Source organism: Charadrius vociferus, unplaced genomic scaffold (assembly GCF_000708025.1).
Source record: "Charadrius vociferus isolate BGI_N301 unplaced genomic scaffold, ASM70802v2 scaffold111, whole genome shotgun sequence".
Classification (NCBI taxonomy): Eukaryota; Metazoa; Chordata; class Aves; order Charadriiformes; family Charadriidae; genus Charadrius; species Charadrius vociferus.
Genome location: NW_009647046.1, coordinates 5,350,228 through 5,367,612, shown reverse-complemented (window position 1 = coordinate 5,367,612; position 17,385 = coordinate 5,350,228). Strand labels below are relative to the sequence as shown.

Below are 17,385 nucleotides of genomic sequence, written 5' to 3'. Positions count from 1 at the left end.
CTGCAATCATCTTAAGTCATCAAACAGGATTTTTTCTGTCAGCAGAAAATAGTGATCGCTATCATTGCTAAAGTCTCCTAGTTACTGTCTAGAAGCAATTACACACATCAGTACAAAGACAACACGGTCTGTGATTATTGATGACAGTATGGAGAGCTCAACATTATATGGTCTGCTTAGAAGGCTAGCTGCTGTAGTTTGTACCGTTTTCAGAACACAGGACTTTGGTTTGTTTGCACAAAACCTGCCATGACTAACTCAGGAGATCACATGCAGCTCACAAAATAGGACACACTCTCCTACAGTAGAAATAGGGTGCTTTTCTAGTCCCAAAGTGAGACAGACTTATAGACTATGCTATTTTTACCAAGTCTGTACCTCAGTGTTGACATGGTAGGCAAATGAGCAAGCTGCTACTTAGAAATATGTGTATTTAAGTTATTGCAGAGGAAAGATCATAAAGTTGAAAGTTTTGACTTCCAAAGCTGGCTCTGAGTTTTAATGCTGACTCTGAAACTTGCTCATCATATTAGTGTCACTTAATTTCCTTTCCTTTTTACCCTCTGAACAAGAGAATAAAAAAACCTTCCTACTTTATATCAGAGGAGAGAATGAGTTGTTATCTCTAGAACAGGCACATCCATTTATATACTTTAAATATTTCTGTTCTTAAAAATCAGTGTAATTTACAAAAATTTTGTGCTATTGAGGTTACAGTAACTGATATTTTGAAAATGTATGTTTCTAAATTGATAGTACCCACATTTTTTATGAGTCCCATAGAAATAAGATTAGTCCCATTTGTCTACACTGAGCATAGCACTAGTCTCACTGTGGTCTTCAATAAAGTGAAAATGCCTGTCCAGATAACAGCAAGTCTTTCCACAGAAAGATCTTGGGACAACATATCAGCTTTGCTTCACATCTGAATATGGATGTGGGGCCAGGAGAAGGATCTCTCACTCTCTAGAGCTATCCTAAGTAAGCCTTAAAATAAAACCAAGCCACTAAGAGTGTCGATGTGATTTTTTTAAATGGCTTTGTTCAGTCTGTTATTAAACCATTGCTTATTATTAAAACATAGGAAAGAAATCACCCTTTAAGTGGCTATATACATGGGATTCATTTGTTTCTCATCCTAACTGTATGGAAGAGCCTCTCCCATACAAATGAGAAGTCAGTTAAGTGATGTTAAAGCGTTAATGTGTGGCTGGGTAATGGGAGAAGGCCCTAGCTTGGGAGGAGGCTGTCAGAAATGAAAACAGCAGATGACAGTGTGCTGTCCTGGGCAACCTTGACTTCAGGCTTGTTTGAGTCTCTAACTGTGCTTTGGAGGGGAACAGTTTCTGGAGTGTGTGCTGCTGGTGAAAGCTATTTCTGTTATTGTTTATAGAATTTCAGCAGCTGAAACAACACTTCAAATCATTAATTAACTGAGAAAATCCTCCAGTTGTCAAGTCTTGTGTGCATGTAGCACAGCTCCACAAGGACAGCCAAGATGCTTTGAAACTGATAAAGCTGGTTTCAATTTGCTGTTCTTGTGTTGTCAAAACATTACGTTACTTCAGTGGTCTGAGGACACCAGGATCAGTTACAACGTATGTCAAGTGTTCAGTTCTCAGTGTTTTGATGGATAGAAAATATTTCCTTCAGTGCTAAGGGCTAAAGTTTAGCAGACTTTAAAGAAAATTGTGGAAAACTCACTGTCCTATTGTCCATTTGATTCTGCATACATTTAAAAAAAGATTTCCTAAGAGAAACACATAACCCTTGCTTTGTTAGTCCTCATGGTTCACCTGCTTGTCTGAATGTGGTGTTCCTGACTAGACCATTTTGAATTTTATGAAGTGTAAAAGCAAATAGAGTTGTATTTGCTTTCAAATAATCTGAATAGTGCTTGGCCCCATCAGTAAGGCTTTATTTGCTTTGCATTTTCCATTTAGGTCTCACAGCATCACTGAGATCAGAAAATGTTAGTGCTGTTTTATAGGTGAGGCACAGAATTCTTAAGAATCTTAACCCAGCTTACAGGTAGGTCAATGACAGAGATAGGAGATGAAACTCAGAGCCCTGAATTCAAGCCTCATCTGTCATAATCTCATTTTAAATATGTCTACCAAGCCAAGGCTGCACATCTGCTCAAGGATTCTCTATATCTAATCTAGAAGGTTGTATATTCTGTTTATGGTTTGTGATAAAATTTGAGGTATTCAAGGAATTTTTCATTATTCATGCGAACAGATAAAAATGATTTTCATTCCTACCTACTTTTATTTCCTAGCCAGTAGAATAGTTCAGAAAATAGAGCCACATCTGCTGTCAGCTCCCACCTCAGTTTGCCTCGCCCAGACGTAGGCAGTTGCACAGAACAATGACATGTCTTGGGAGGAGCCCCCAGGATGGCATGTCGCTAACTCCGATACCTCACACTTCTGCAGGCAGAAGACTGGATCAGTGAGCGCATGCAGAAGCTAGAGGATCCTTCCATACAAGACCCCAGCAATCTGCAGGACAAAATGAAGCTGCTGCAGAAACATCAGGTCTTTGAGGCAGAGATTCTAGCAAATGAAGAAATCATCACATCTGTTAATAAGGTAACTCTCTCACTCTGCTAAAATTATTGCCCGTTATCCAAAGAAGGATAGATAGATAGAATAAAAAGAAAGGGTAACTTGTTCACCACTTCTATATCAATTATCTTTCTCATGTGACAAGAGCCCAGTTGCTATGCCATGGAAATGTGATGTTGTCAATTTACAACAGAGAGATTTGTTAATTGCTCTATCCAGAGAACTTCTATCTTTCCTTATTGCCCAAATAAGAAGATATCGCTGACCTCTTCCTTGCCTGGGGTGATTACTCCTACAAAAGGTAAATAGGATTTCATGCCCAATTTGTGAACATTCTTGTTTAAACTGGGTGAATCACATAGCTGAAGGGCGCAATCATCTGTAATACCTCTCTTGGTGCTCCCACTCCACAAATGTCATTCTTGGCAGGGAAATATTCAAATACTAGTGTTCTTGATTCCCTCTAGACATAAAAGGTTTCCAGCTGAGCAGTATCATTTGGGCAGTAAGAATGGGCAGTACAATGGAGGATGTAAAGGTTGGGGGCAGACTGGGCTGCAGCGATCATGAGAAGATAGAGTTCAGGATTAAGTGTAGAATAGACAAAATGACAAGTAGAGTTGAAACCCTAAACTTCAGGAGGGCTAAATTTGATCGTTTCAAAGAATTGCTTGGGCAAATCCCATGGGAAAGGGCTCTAGAGGGTAAGGGGGCTCTAGAGAGCTGGCTGCTATTTAAGCGTCACCTCCTCCAAGCTCAGGATCAGTGCATCCCAAAGAGAAAGAAATCAGGCAAGGGGAGAAGGAGACCTGCTTGGCTGAGCAGGGACCTTCTGAAAAGGCTCAGGTGGAAGAAGGGAGTTTACAATAGGTGGAAGAAGGGGCTGACTGCTTGGGAGGAATACAAGAATGCTGTCAGGGTATGCAGGGAGGAAACAAGGAAAGCCAAGGCAGCCTTGGAATTGAACCTGGCGAGGGATGTCAAGGCCAACAGGAAGGGTTTCTTTAAGTATATAGGAGACAAAAGGAAAACTAGGGAAAATGTGGGCCCGTTGTTGAATGAGACAGGTGCTGTGGTGACGGATGATGCAGAGAAGGCGGAGTTGCTAAATGCCTTCTTTGCTTCTGTCTTCACTGTTCGGGCCAGTCCTTGTGAGACCCAGACTTTGCAGGTAACAGAGAAAGTCTGGGGGAAACAAGACTATCCCTTGGTTGACAAGGAGCACGTTAAAGATCAGTTAGATAAATTGGATATACATAAATCCATGGGGCCTGATGGGATGCACCCTCGTGTGCTGAGGGAGCTGGGGGAAGTCATTGCTGGGCCTCTCTCCATTATCTTTGAAAGGTCCTGGAGGACAGGTGAGGTGCCTGAGGACTGGAGGATAGCCAATGTCACTCCAGTCTTCAAAATTCAAGCCTCATCTGTCATAATCTCATTTTAAATATGTCTACCAAGCCAAGGCTGCACATCTGCTCAAGGATTCTCTATATCTAATCTAGAAGGTTGTATATTCTGTTTATGGTTTGTGATAAAATTTGAGGTATTCAAGGAATTTTTCATTATTCATGCGAACAGATAAAAATGATTTTCATTCCTACCTACTTTTATTTCCTAGCCAGTAGAATAGTTCAGAAAATAGAGCCACATCTGCTGTCAGCTCCCACCTCAGTTTGCCTCGCCCAGACGTAGGCAGTTGCACAGAACAATGACATGTCTTGGGAGGAGCCCCCAGGATGGCATGTCGCTAACTCCGATACCTCACACTTCTGCAGGCAGAAGACTGGATCAGTGAGCGCATGCAGAAGCTAGAGGATCCTTCCATACAAGACCCCAGCAATCTGCAGGACAAAATGAAGCTGCTGCAGAAACATCAGGTCTTTGAGGCAGAGATTCTAGCAAATGAAGAAATCATCACATCTGTTAATAAGGTAACTCTCTCACTCTGCTAAAATTATTGCCCGTTATCCAAAGAAGGATAGATAGATAGAATAAAAAGAAAGGGTAACTTGTTCACCACTTCTATATCAATTATCTTTCTCATGTGACAAGAGCCCAGTTGCTATGCCATGGAAATGTGATGTTGTCAATTTACAACAGAGAGATTTGTTAATTGCTCTATCCAGAGAACTTCTATCTTTCCTTATTGCCCAAATAAGAAGATATCGCTGACCTCTTCCTTGCCTGGGGTGATTACTCCTACAAAAGGTAAATAGGATTTCATGCCCAATTTGTGAACATTCTTGTTTAAACTGGGTGAATCACATAGCTGAAGGGCGCAATCATCTGTAATACCTCTCTTGGTGCTCCCACTCCACAAATGTCATTCTTGGCAGGGAAATATTCAAATACTAGTGTTCTTGATTCCCTCTAGACATAAAAGGTTTCCAGCTGAGCAGTATCATTTGGGCAGTAAGAATTTGTATTAGTAATTTATTGTGCAGTCCAGGTTAGGAAAGTGAGACAGTCCTTCTAGAGGGGTCATGTAACGTGGTAATCACATTAAAAATTAGTGACAAACTTCATTTCTAATTTCTTCTTTTGAATGTGAAGAAAGGAGAAGCCCTGATATCAAAAGGCCACCCAAAATCAGGAGAGATCCGTCGCCGAGTCCTCATGCTTCAGGAGCTTTGGGAGAAGTTGAAGAGAGCTGTCGTTGCCCGTGGGAAGATGCTGGAGGAAAGCCGGGACTTCCTGGAATTTCTTCAGAAGGTAGACCAGGTGGAAGCCTGGATCAGGGAGAAGGTAAATGGATTCAAGTATTTAACCCAAGCAGCACGCTAGAGACTTGCTATTTTGCAGTCAGCTTCTGATAAATGTGTCATCTTCCAGGAAATTTTCTTAGTGGCTTTTGCCTGGAAGAATCATGACACATTCTAAAAACAATATAGAAGGAACGATTCAACAAATTCTAAAAATTTTCTGGAGTGTTTCCATGCCAGAGTCAGTTGGACAGCATTAGCACATGTTCACATGTAAAACATGCACATAAAGAGATTGTGGTTATTGGTAGTTATCTCATGTGTCTCTGTTGAGACAGAGGAATGAAAGCAAACTAGAATGGAAAAGACTTGAAGCATTTGGCAACTGGCATTTACTCTCATTGCATATGAAATCTCAAGATTTCTTTTTGTAAGAGTAAAAGGAGAGTCACTTGATCCACTAATTTTTCATTCAGAAGTTGCTTCCATAATCAGTAATGAATTGGAGAGGGGGATGGGACTAAGTCTCATAATTATCTAAAGATCAGAAAAGACTAGTTCAGAAGCTGTAGGTCAGTGATTTACAGACACATCACAGTACTGATTTCATCAGCATAAGCACTGGGACGTGCTGTGTTCTTGTACTCTTAACCTGAATGTTTGCCTGTCTGCTGTTTATTTCTCCAGGAAGTCATGATTAATGTAGGTGATGTGGGAAATGACTATGAACACTGCCTGCAGCTCATGAAAAAGCTGAATGAGTTCCGTGGAGCAACATCAGGGGTAAGAGTTGTTTTCCATGCACATTCCTTGTGTCGCTGGAAGCAGCAGTTACCTTTTCAGCCCAGCAATATATCCAGGTAGCAAATACCGTTCTAGTACCCTGAGAAGGTGAAAGATCAGGGAGGTAGGAAGCATTACCACTTCACAAGCCATTAAAATAGGTAGAATTGTGCCTTCTGCTTTGATGGTGTCTAAACAGAGCTATTGGGCACTCATGACACAACCTAAAAATTTGGATTGCATTACATGTCTGGGAAGCTGGCTGTGTAAGCCTGAATTTGTAGGTAAATTTCCAGTTTGGTTCATTCAGTCTGCAAGTCACAGTGAGTTCCACCCAAAAGTGGATTAAAAATGTTTGTTTCAACCATGTTTGAATCTGAAAGTTGATGCAGACCTTCCATGAACAAGCCCATAAGAAAATGAACCACTTTCTCCCTTTCCCTCCCTTCCCCTCCTCCTGAGGAACAATCAAGTTTCTCAAATTCCTTAATCCAAAGTACATATATGTGGGGAACTTTGTACAGCACATGTGGTAGGTCATAAATCATAATGTTAATAATCAGACATTTAGTAAAACAGAGCAATGGTTTATACTTGGGATAGCAGCCATGTGACAAGACAGCTGCACAGTTCACCTTTCTATGCTGAGATCTCTGACCCTCTTTTGTGGTGCTGAGTCATGTCAGCTGCCTCACTTGACCCTAGTGAGATGTGCTAACTTGGACACCAAACCTTGGGAATGCTGGGGAACGGGCCCTGCCACAATAAGGGCCTCCTTCTGATGTGTTTGAGCTCCCACCATGAGAGCTATGAGGCTGTACATCGAGGGGACATATTTGCAGCAGCCTCTTGTTCTCTCTGTTTCTGTGAACAGATGTGGACAAACAGGTCTGAGTGTCATGCAGGAAAGATTACTGTGCTGATTTGCTAGTCTGGAAGCTGTGGATAAGTCTGGAAAGAGGTGTATTAGGACTTTGTGAGTGAGGTTTACTCTAGTGTTCTCTAGCAATATTCTTTATCCTTTGTTTGTCTGTTATTTTGTTACTAATTCCTGTTACGGCAGCTCCTATCTTCTATTTCTGTTGCCTGATAGCAGAAGGAGGCAATCCTCTCCTATGCAAAGTAACAGTATAGATATGCCTGACACCTGGCACAAATCCCTGAGCTCCCCTTTCCACAGGCTGCCAGAATTTCCTGCTACAGTGCACTTGTGCTGGATTTGAGTAGAGAGCCAAAATACTCAAGCTTCAGCACCAGGGAATTAGTGAAGCGAAGAGACCTTTATTGGCCCTTCAGTCCTCACCAGCTGAACTGGTGAGGATGGAGCAAGGACTCTGTTACAGGTTGTACCAGCCAAAAGGAGGATGGTGAAAGACACAGAAACAACCTAGTGTCCCAGTCAGCATAGGGTAGATTTTATGTGCCACAGGAAACTCTTGGCCTTAGATACTATCAACTTGTAGCCACTCTTCGGTACCACTCTGAACATGACTCCTACAGAAAAAAGCTGGGACGGTGACACCCTCATATCTGATGCTTGGTTATACAGCACTTCATAGGGTTATTCAAACAGAAGCAGGCTGGTCCTGGCAGTGTGTGCATCCATCCAGTCCAGGTTTCCCCACTAGAGGAATCTGAGATCAGGGTAGGGAAGCAATCGACCTGCATTGGTGGCTGTCAGATTTTCTACTCATATTCTGTCACACTGTGCTGCTATTATTTCCCAGAAGAAGAGACTGCAGGGTTTCTGAAGAATATCTGGCTGTCTGCTGGTTTCTCTTGTTTACTTTATGGCTGTGTATAACAGTAAAGCACATGTGGAAGCATACACATTGGTATGGATGTAGCATTAAAAAAATAGAAATGAGTCAATAGTTCTATTAACAGTGTGCTGGCATCTTGCAGCTGTGCTTGTACTCCACCAGTGATTAATGTCTCCCTGCTAAGCTTGTGATTTACGGGTCTTTCAGTGTTGACCATCCGTCATCCTCCAAAAGAACAATTATTCCACTATGGTCCAGATCATATGTGCAGTGTGCAAATATTATCCTTTCTATGGTATGTACATAGGAAGAAAGTCACCTCAAAAACTTTTAAAATACCTTTCAAAATGCAGTGATCTTGCTTTAGAAGAAAATGCAATAGCATGGGTTGTCTGGGTTTCTACAGGCTATATGGATTTAGAGTCTGTTGTCCTCAGCACAGAACCCACAGCTGGACAGAGGCCTATGTCAAAAAAACAGTGAGTAAGCGTAGGAGCCACAAGTGACTACCTGTTTGACAGAGGAACAATCTGCCTCACATCAGCTGTTCCACAGCAGCCGCCTGTGTAACCAGCAACTGCACCTATGTTTCTTCAACAAACAAGGCCGTGCTGGAATGCCTGGCTTAGAAATGAAGCTGTGAGGGTTCCCGTCTAAACTTAGTTGTGTCTATAGCCATTAGTGTCCTTTCTTGCCTTTACTGTCTTCTCATCAGGGACTTACAACACCATCAGCTGTAGCAGAGCAAAGCCCCTGTGTCTGAAATGTTTGATAGTGAGGTAAAACTCTTGCTTGTTGCTGTTGTTGTTGTTTTTCCTGTCTCAGTGGAAAACTCAGTCACAAGCATTTTGAACACATACCTTTGTTCCTTTTCTCACTTTACAGGAGATGACAGTGGATGATGCTCACATCAGGGCTATCAATGCCCTGGCCATGAAACTAGAGAGACAGAACAAGGAAGAAACAAAGACAATATATGAGCGCCGGAAGCAACTCAATGAGAAGTGAGTATGCTTTTAAAGCTTCTGTGTAAAGCAAAACCAAGAAGGGAATATTTCATGTCTTGGGCTGGGATAAATGTAGGAATTGCAACATATATTTTCTTTTTTAACGTCATGACTACCAAACATCAGGCACCGGAGTTGCCTTTCAAGACTCTCAGAGCAGTCAGCCAGAAGGATTTCTAATCCAGCAGGGCCAAAGTCATATTTTCAGGCTTGGAGGCAAATATGCTATTTCACAGCACTTTATACACTAGACCCATGAAGCTAAGACACTTCCATCTGTTCACATGGTTGTCCTGGTGAAGTGCATATTGCTTTTGCTACTTCATGGCCCACCAGCTAAGAAGCAAAAGCACATTGATAGGGATTGTGAGGTTATTCACAGTTTAAGGAAACTGGATTGGAACTTTTCAGCTTCTAACCCCCATGGCATCCTGAAAACTTGGAATAAATATAACCAGATAGTCTTGTCAGGATAATGCTTTATCTCTGTGATGTGTCCCCAGTCGTGGGGAAGTGGGCATCATTACATTAGGAAGCTCAGAAATCCTGTCTTTTTACTAAGATCTGAGCATCACGAAACTCAGTTGTGGAAATCCTCACCTCTGAACTACACCTCTAAATTATTCTTTTCAATAAAAGGTGGAACAGTTTCCATGGTAACCTGAATGCATACCGGAAGAAGTTAGAGGGAGCCCTGGAGATTCATGCCTTAATCAGAGAAATTGATGACATCACAGAGAGAATTACCGAGAAGGTGAGTTCTCAGATTTTGATTAATCAACATGGGAAAATGTTCTATTTTGCTAACAGTGATAAACTCAGGCATGCTGGTTGCTAGAGAGATACTGAGTATCCAGCAGTGACCTTTGATAGTTGTCTGTGTATCAAGTTTGCAACTTCTTCAGTCAGTGTTGAGACAAGTCTGTTCTGAATACCAAAAGCCAGTTAGCTGAGTTACCTTAAAGCTTTTTCGGAATTCTTCACTTAGCTTGAATATAGCAACTTCTAGTGCACAGAATTCAAAACTAGTTACATATCTCTCCCTGCTGTGCAATGTGGATACATTAAACATGCAACTTTGAAAAGTTGTATGAAAATCTTATTCATTCAGAAAATGGAGGTTAAAATGCCTATCCTGGATTAAAATTTTGAGATTAATAGAAGAAAAAGGCTATATAAAAGCTAATTATTTCATCCATATAACTAGTAAGTCAGTAGGAAGATACATAGTGGTACTACTTAACATTACAAGGCTGTTGGTTTGAAATTTTTATAACAACTTTTACTAATGTATTTCTCCATTGTCTGGGATTTCTTTCCTGGTAGGATTCTGAGGGCCCATTTTATTTTTCATATTTTCATAAAACACACTTGAAAATTTCTGTGCCACAATTTAATGGGAAATATTTGACTGTTTTGGTATATGGAAAAAAGGGAAAAGAAAGACCAAGAAATGCAGTGAAGCATTCCTGTCTTTGTTTTATATGTGAATGGCCAGAGGCACCTTAAGTAGGATTGCAACTGTTCAGAGGTGTGATTTCTTTTTCCATCTCTGTAAAGAGTGCAGACAAGGTGCCCTGTTGATATTTAAAAAGACAATAAGAATATTCAGATGGCAATAAGAAGAAGGGAAGGAGGAGACTATTTGAAAGAATTAAGATATGATCCTTTTGCTTTTTGTCATCTTCACCTTTTGCACGTCCTACTGCCCCCTCCAGAGTGTACTGATACAAGCACTGGATTATGGGAGAGATGTGGAAAGTGTAGAAAACCTGATTCGAAGGCATGAAGAGATGGAGAGAGAAATCAGTGTTATCAAGTCCAAAATGGAGGTAAGAAGTGTGGAAGTACAAAGGATGCTGTAAAAAATGTTCATTTTTGCTTCTGGGAAACATGGTGCAAAGATCAGTATGACTCTTCAGACTCATTAGTATGAATTGCATTGCAATGCAAATGCAGCACAGATTTCTTCTCAGTGAAATACCATGCTGCTTAATCCTACTTATTGTGTCAAATGTTATTCCCCCTGGTGCACCAAATCTAAGTCAAGTCCCTTTTTAACATGTTAGCTGATTCTCTGGCCCTCGCCTACAAGCCAGATTAGAATGTCCTATATCATTTGGAAAGTGTGGAACCCAAATTTAACTCTCCAGCCTTCCCCCAGTTTCTCTACTGACTTGAACCAAAATCACAACTCTAGTTCTGTTTAGAACTGAAATGCAAAACCCACAGTGCATGTAGTTTTCTGACACACACATCAAAACCAGAAATCTTAGATTATAATTGCCTGCCTTATCAACTCTGGCTTTTGTAAAATGGCCAGTTTGCATCATTTAGGACTAATCTTGAGCATTAAATATGGGTCTAAACTCCTATATAATTGCATATTTTTAGTGAAAATAAATGTTTTCAACTGAACCACAGTAGTAGAAATCCTATGACGACCTGTCACAGTTTTCACTGTAGGCCAGTGTGTTAAACCTTTTCATACAGAAAATAATTTTGTAAACTTTCTCTAAACTTTTTCTTCACAGCAGTATGCAAATGGTGGCAACATGGGTGATACCTTCACACATTGTGACTTTGTTAGCTAATTCTCATATGAAATGTGGGTGTTTACTAGTCAGCATTCCACAGATAGCATTAGCAAGGCTGTATGGGGGAGTGCTGCACGGAAACAGAAAGATAAGCAAGGTCTGGGTTTCTTTTTTTTGAGGCTGCGACAAATACCATGTACAAAGTACAGTACCTGTACTTTTCTTATGGATTAAAAACAGCCTGGCATATTCTCCTTTCTGCATTATTAAAAATCTTCATTTTCATCAATTTGATGGAGTTTTACAAGAAAGATACCAACTTTAAATCTGGGTTAGTGGGTGTTCGTTACTCTTTATCAGGCTGTGTTAAGGAAAACAGCATCAACCAGAAGTCTACACTGAAAGTAGTGTTTTGATGCTGCTCTTAGCTGAAATAGATGCACGTGATTTTTGAGTCTTCTGCTGAAAGGCAAATCTGGTTGCTTCTGTGTACTACCATATTTTCACGGATTTTGTTACCCTTCTTAGTTAGATTAAGCTAATAGAGGTTACAATTAGCAATTCATTTTACTGTATGCTTGTCCCTGTTCTTCAAAACTACTTTCTTAATTGTAAATTAACATTTGTGCATGTGAAGCAGCACACACATCTCTTTCTTCATGTGGATGATTGCTCACAAATGCACATGTATTTTTTGTGCATACAAGTCCCTTTGTATATTTTATTGTAATTTTAGTACCTGCTTTTGAAAACTGGGATCTTAAAATGGTCTACTTTTCCTGAAAGGCATTTGGCATAAATTCACCCCACTATAAATCTCTTCCCAGCCATTGGAACTGGAATCTTTCCGCCTTTCCACAAGGAATCCATCCATAAATGACAAACTGACTATGAAGCAACAGGAGATGAAAAACAACTGGCTACGACTCCAGGGACAGGCCAAACAAAGGTAAAGACTTTTAGCAGTCTGAATCTCTCTCAGCAGGAGAAAAGCTGCTCCCTGGGGTCTCAAGTCTACTTGCTAGGAGCCTTTTAAAAGTTTTTGAGGATGCCTTACAGAGTTTATACTGGCAGCTAAGACACCTGCATTGGAATGAGCGTGACTTGATGCAAGAAAAGTTCTACTGATGTGACTTTGGGAAAATCACAATGCGTTTGTGTTTATCCCACTAAATAATGTTACTAAAAGGCCTCCAGACTATCAGATTAAATCTATCTTGAAGCCTTTGTGAAAGACTTATTTTGGATGGTTCTAGAAGACTTTTTTTCCTTGAATCTTTCCAAAAGAAGAAAGGCTTAGGCCTGAGCTGTAATCATTGCTGGAAGCAACAGCTATGAAAGCTTTTTCACCTTTCTTGTCCTAATAAACTGATGTAGAAAATAAGGTAAGCATGCTATCTCCAAGGCAGTGCGCATCTATCTCCTGTAATTTTGGTTTAACATGAGGGCTGTTCGGAGCTGTAAGGAAAAGCTAGGAGGCTTGAATTCACTTCATCTGGCTTCTCCTAGGATATCTTCTTCTGCAAATGGGAAAGGAGAGGCAACTAGGTAATTCTCTGTTGGATAATGCTGAATTGCACATTGTGTGGCAGGAAGGAGAAGCTGGCGGCCTCGTATCAGTTGCAGAAATTTAACTTGGAGATGAAGGAGATGCTAGATTGGACCCAAAACGTCAGAGGCTTAATGGAAGCAGGGGGGCTTCCTAAAAGCGCAAATGAAGCAGAAAGCATGATTGAGGAGCATCAAGAGAGAAAGGCAAGTATCATCATTGCTTCCAATTGAACGTACTAGGAGTCTTTCCCATGGGAATTAATTGCTGCAGACACAACAGAATTTTGCTGCATGTGTCTGTCAATAATATGGTCAAGATATATTTTCAAAAACAGGCTAGGGACAGAAGTCACCTATGTATTGACAGAACTCTATCCCATGGGCTGTTTAGCAGCTCCTGTGTCTGCAAAAAGTCTCAGAAAGCCCCATTAGCTCTCACCTGTACTGCTGTCCAACCCTGTAAGTAAAAAGCTGGTTCGGTATCAAAACATGCTCACTGGTGATCTCGTTATTCAGATTGCCAAAAAGTTAGTGTCCGTTAATTACAGCTTTGAGTTAGATTTTGTCATGCAAACTCCATTTGTCTGAGCAGAAAATAAAAGCAGCAGTTTGTGTCACACGGGGCAGTAAATTACTATTGGGTGGTACTATACATTCAGTTCTGATACATTTCATTTTACAGTATCAAATTACTACACAATCTCTTGGTGGCTAATTTGGCTAATATTTTTGATGGATTTTCTAAAAGGAGTTATATTCTTAATTAACCTTAGAAAAAAAAGTTAATATTTTACTTTTTTTCCCCCAACTGTCATAGCTATCTTTCAGCTGTTGTGTTACCTCTTCTTTGCAGTTATGTTACTACTTCTAAAAATAATTTTCCCAGAATCATGATTAATATCCAGTGCTTTGTGGCTCCCATTATTAGCACAAATAGTTTGAAGATTCTGATTCATTGTCTAGACTTGGAATTTAGTATGAAGTATCTGAGTCCCCTCGTTTCTGCTAATAATTCTTTGTCACAGTAGAAATACCCCAAAACATTGATGTAGTGTGCTCCAAATTTAGATGGTAGCAAAAATCTAAGTTTTTAACGTCTGCTAGTAATGGAACCCAAATGGCTCTAAGGAGATAGCCACACAGGAAAGGAGGAATCCAGGCAATATGTTCTTTAATATTGGGTTGACTAAACTAAAATTATAGACAAGAGAAGAAAAATTGAGGGTTTTTTTTCATCCAGGTTAGTGGCTCAAACTAAAGTCCTTAGGAGAGATTAGAGTTGAACACAAGGTGCTAATCTGAATTAAATAAAATCGAATGGTTATTTTACAGCTGTGTTATCTATGATTGGGCAACACCATCCCCCCCAAAAAAGCCCTAAAAGCAGCAGTTCTAATTTCAGACATTTAATAGTACATGCCATAGTTTTGGGGGTGATCTGTGAGTTAATACGTGGTATTATTTCAGCACATGGTTAGTTTTATTTTCAAATATTTTGCATTAGGAATTCCACATTCAATTTGCAGGGGTCATAGTTGCTTGTAATGCTTTCATCTTCAGGATTCAGTACACAGGCATAAAGCATTCCTCAGACCAGGTGAAAACGTTAAATATAAAGTAAAAAAGTAAAATTTTAACACCATGAAATAAAGTTAAACTTTGTCTTTAATGCAATAATCTGATGCCAAGTTATTTGGCAGGAGAGGAAAAATCCTAGGCACTGTTTCTCAAGAACCACCTTTATGTAGGAAGACTGTGGGGGATGCACTATTATGGACATTCAAAACTGTGTTCATTTAAACCTAAGCATTTTCTAATCTGTTTCTAATTTAATCCCAATTTAGATTTGTAGGAGACTGGTTGTTCCTAGAGCAATAGAGTCATTTATTGTCCACATTTATTTTCTCTTAGGCAATTCTATGCTCTTTCAGGAACATAGCTCAAAGATGAATGATTTTCCATACAAATATTAGTGTTGGAAAGTTACAGCCCATATTCTTCCCCTTAAGGCTTGTATTCTGAATAACTGGCGTTCCGTAAACCCTTGACATCAACCTTAGTAATATATTTTAGGAGGAGATTGAAGCACGAGCGGAAAGATTCAACTCTCTCAGTAACTATGGTCAAGAACTTGCCAAATCTGGTCACTATGCAACCCCTGAGATTCACCAGTCCCTCTCCAGACTACAGCAAGCCTGGTCTGAATTGATCCAAGCATGGCAGGAGCAATATATAAAATTGTTTCAGGCACAAGATTTACAGGTGAGTAAAAAGACATTCAGTGGAGAATGTACATGCCACTGACAACTTTCCTCAGTATAAACAGCAAATATATAAGATATGCTAATAATACCCAACGTTTAATGTATATTTCACCGTTTTCCGGAAGCTATGCTGAGAGCCAAGCACATTCAGTTGTGGCAGGACTTTTAGAAATTTAGAATTTAAAGATCAAAGGGATTTCTGTAGAATATGTGCTCATATGTTTTTCAAAGGCTATAAAACTTAGCAAAATTTGGTCAAACTATCATACAGCTGGCAAAGAGCACACACTTAGAATGGAACAACACTACTCTACCAAAAAAAACATGGAGACAGGCAAGTATTTAAAAAAAATTATTTGAAGAAAAATTTAGCATAGACAGAATACTGTATTTTTCCCTCATTTTTTCTAAGAAAAGAAATGTTTTGGCTTCAGTTTTCCAGAAATACTTCCCCGTAACAGTCATCTCACTTATAAAATTTCTGCTCAAATGGCTTGTTGGCAAAAGTTAGATATAACCTAAATGGAGATTTTACAATGGGGAATGTCAAGTACCTTAAATAACAGGTGGTGCTACTAGTCCCATCTAAAAAGCTTCATATATATGAGAACTTAAACCATATGGTAAGGGCTGCTTTCATGCTTCTTTATGCATTACATTCTATTTATTTCAGGCCATGTTACCATCCTTTTTATTGGCCAGTTACCTTACACAGCACTCACTACACTGTTAGCAAACAAGCTACAAGTATACTATCGTATCCTGTCTTAGACAAAAAGAAATAATCATATTATAAAGGAGAAATTTACAATTATAATTGTTACGCATGTGGGTTTTGTAGCATCCAATGCTTATTTGCCATTCAGTGCTTTGCAGCTTATTTTTGGAATAGCCCTGGAAGTTTGTTCTTTTCAGCATACTCAGCCAAAGTCAGGTTTGCCTCTCTTTTACACCATGTTTATGACTGCTTTTCTTCCCCTATACAGAAATTCTATGGCTATGTGGAACAGACTGAGAGCTGGCTCAGCAGCAAAGAGGCTTTCCTAGCCAATGAGGACTTAGGGGTAGGTGCTCCAAGAAATTACAATTTTGTCTGCAATTGGTCTGGAGGAAAGGGAGCTGTGAAGTATGATGATGTGCTCTGAACCTTCCTGTGATCTTTCTCCTTCTGGAGTTACTGCTCTGCCTTGTTGATGGTTTAGGATCAGATTTCTTTCCTTGATACTCTACACAGGATAGGGGTCTCAGCCCCAAGCATAATGAAACTCCGATTATATCAGGAAAATGAGACTGCATCTCTCTAACTGATCGTATCTGGCCCAAATACATTTACGAGCAGTGTGAAAGTCATCACTGCTGTCACTGCTGACATACCCAGTGTAGCTTTAAATTGCCTACCTCAGGTAACAGTAACACTGCAATAACTGAAACTGCAGACTGATGCATGGGTTGCAAAAGCTATGCAGGATGCTGGATATACATTCTGATGCTTAGCTTACCTTGCACCTTGTATAGGTAGTGCTACCAAATTAGTTGTCTCTGCAGGAACTACAATTACATCCGAGAGTTCAGTGTAGACATAATGGGTACAAATGGCATGAAAAACTTATAATGCTAGTGGCTGGTATCTGTAATTTTCAGCCTGGAGGTATGTATTTACAGTCCCCCATTGGACTATATGAGACTTAGAAGGAGCCACCCATTTTCCAGTCATATTTAGCTCAGCAAAGCACAGAAAATGTTCTGTGAGTACCTTCCATTTCAATGATTCATGTGAGCACCCAGAAGTTTAGATTTTTTTCTGACCTATTTGGTGTTAGCTTTATTGCTTCCTTTAGAATAGTGGGAAAGCAGAATTTATTGTGGTAACAACATTTTGACACCACTAATTCTAAAATTAAAAGTGCAGGGTGCTGATGAAAAGAGAACTCTGAGACATTAAGCTTGGGATTCACAAGTGTTACAACTAGTCAAATACTGTGTTTCTCTTCAAAATAACTGTAATGTCAGACTCCAGTCTTCAAATTCAAATCTGGATTTGAGCTCTTCCAGATTCCACGGGTTGAAACTGAGGCTCTAATTTTAATCTCTTTCTGTGACATATTTGTTCACTTAACTCTGATCTCAGTTTGGCATCCCACATTTGCTTCCAAAATAGCATGTCTTAAGATTGATTTACGATTAGGAGCTGATGCTTTATCTCTTGAG

At 39.9% G+C, this 17,385-nt stretch overlaps 1 protein-coding gene across 1 annotated transcript in view; it reads left to right on the top strand.

The window, feature by feature from the left end:
- The window catches only part of SPTBN5 (spectrin, beta, non-erythrocytic 5), a gene marked incomplete at its 5' end in the record, with an annotated part of 90,096 nt that overhangs the window by 49,424 nt on the left and 23,287 nt on the right, over positions 1 to 17,385 (top strand). The window contains 10 exons of the mRNA XM_009895729.1: positions 2,439 to 2,594; positions 5,124 to 5,315; positions 5,960 to 6,055; positions 8,704 to 8,822; positions 9,465 to 9,579; positions 10,544 to 10,657; positions 12,190 to 12,311; positions 12,955 to 13,117; positions 14,987 to 15,175; positions 16,164 to 16,241. Coding sequence (XP_009894031.1) covers positions 2,439 to 2,594; positions 5,124 to 5,315; positions 5,960 to 6,055; positions 8,704 to 8,822; positions 9,465 to 9,579; positions 10,544 to 10,657; positions 12,190 to 12,311; positions 12,955 to 13,117; positions 14,987 to 15,175; positions 16,164 to 16,241 — 1,344 coding nt within the window. The remainder of the gene's footprint in view (positions 1 to 2,438; positions 2,595 to 5,123; positions 5,316 to 5,959; positions 6,056 to 8,703; positions 8,823 to 9,464; positions 9,580 to 10,543; positions 10,658 to 12,189; positions 12,312 to 12,954; positions 13,118 to 14,986; positions 15,176 to 16,163; positions 16,242 to 17,385) is intronic.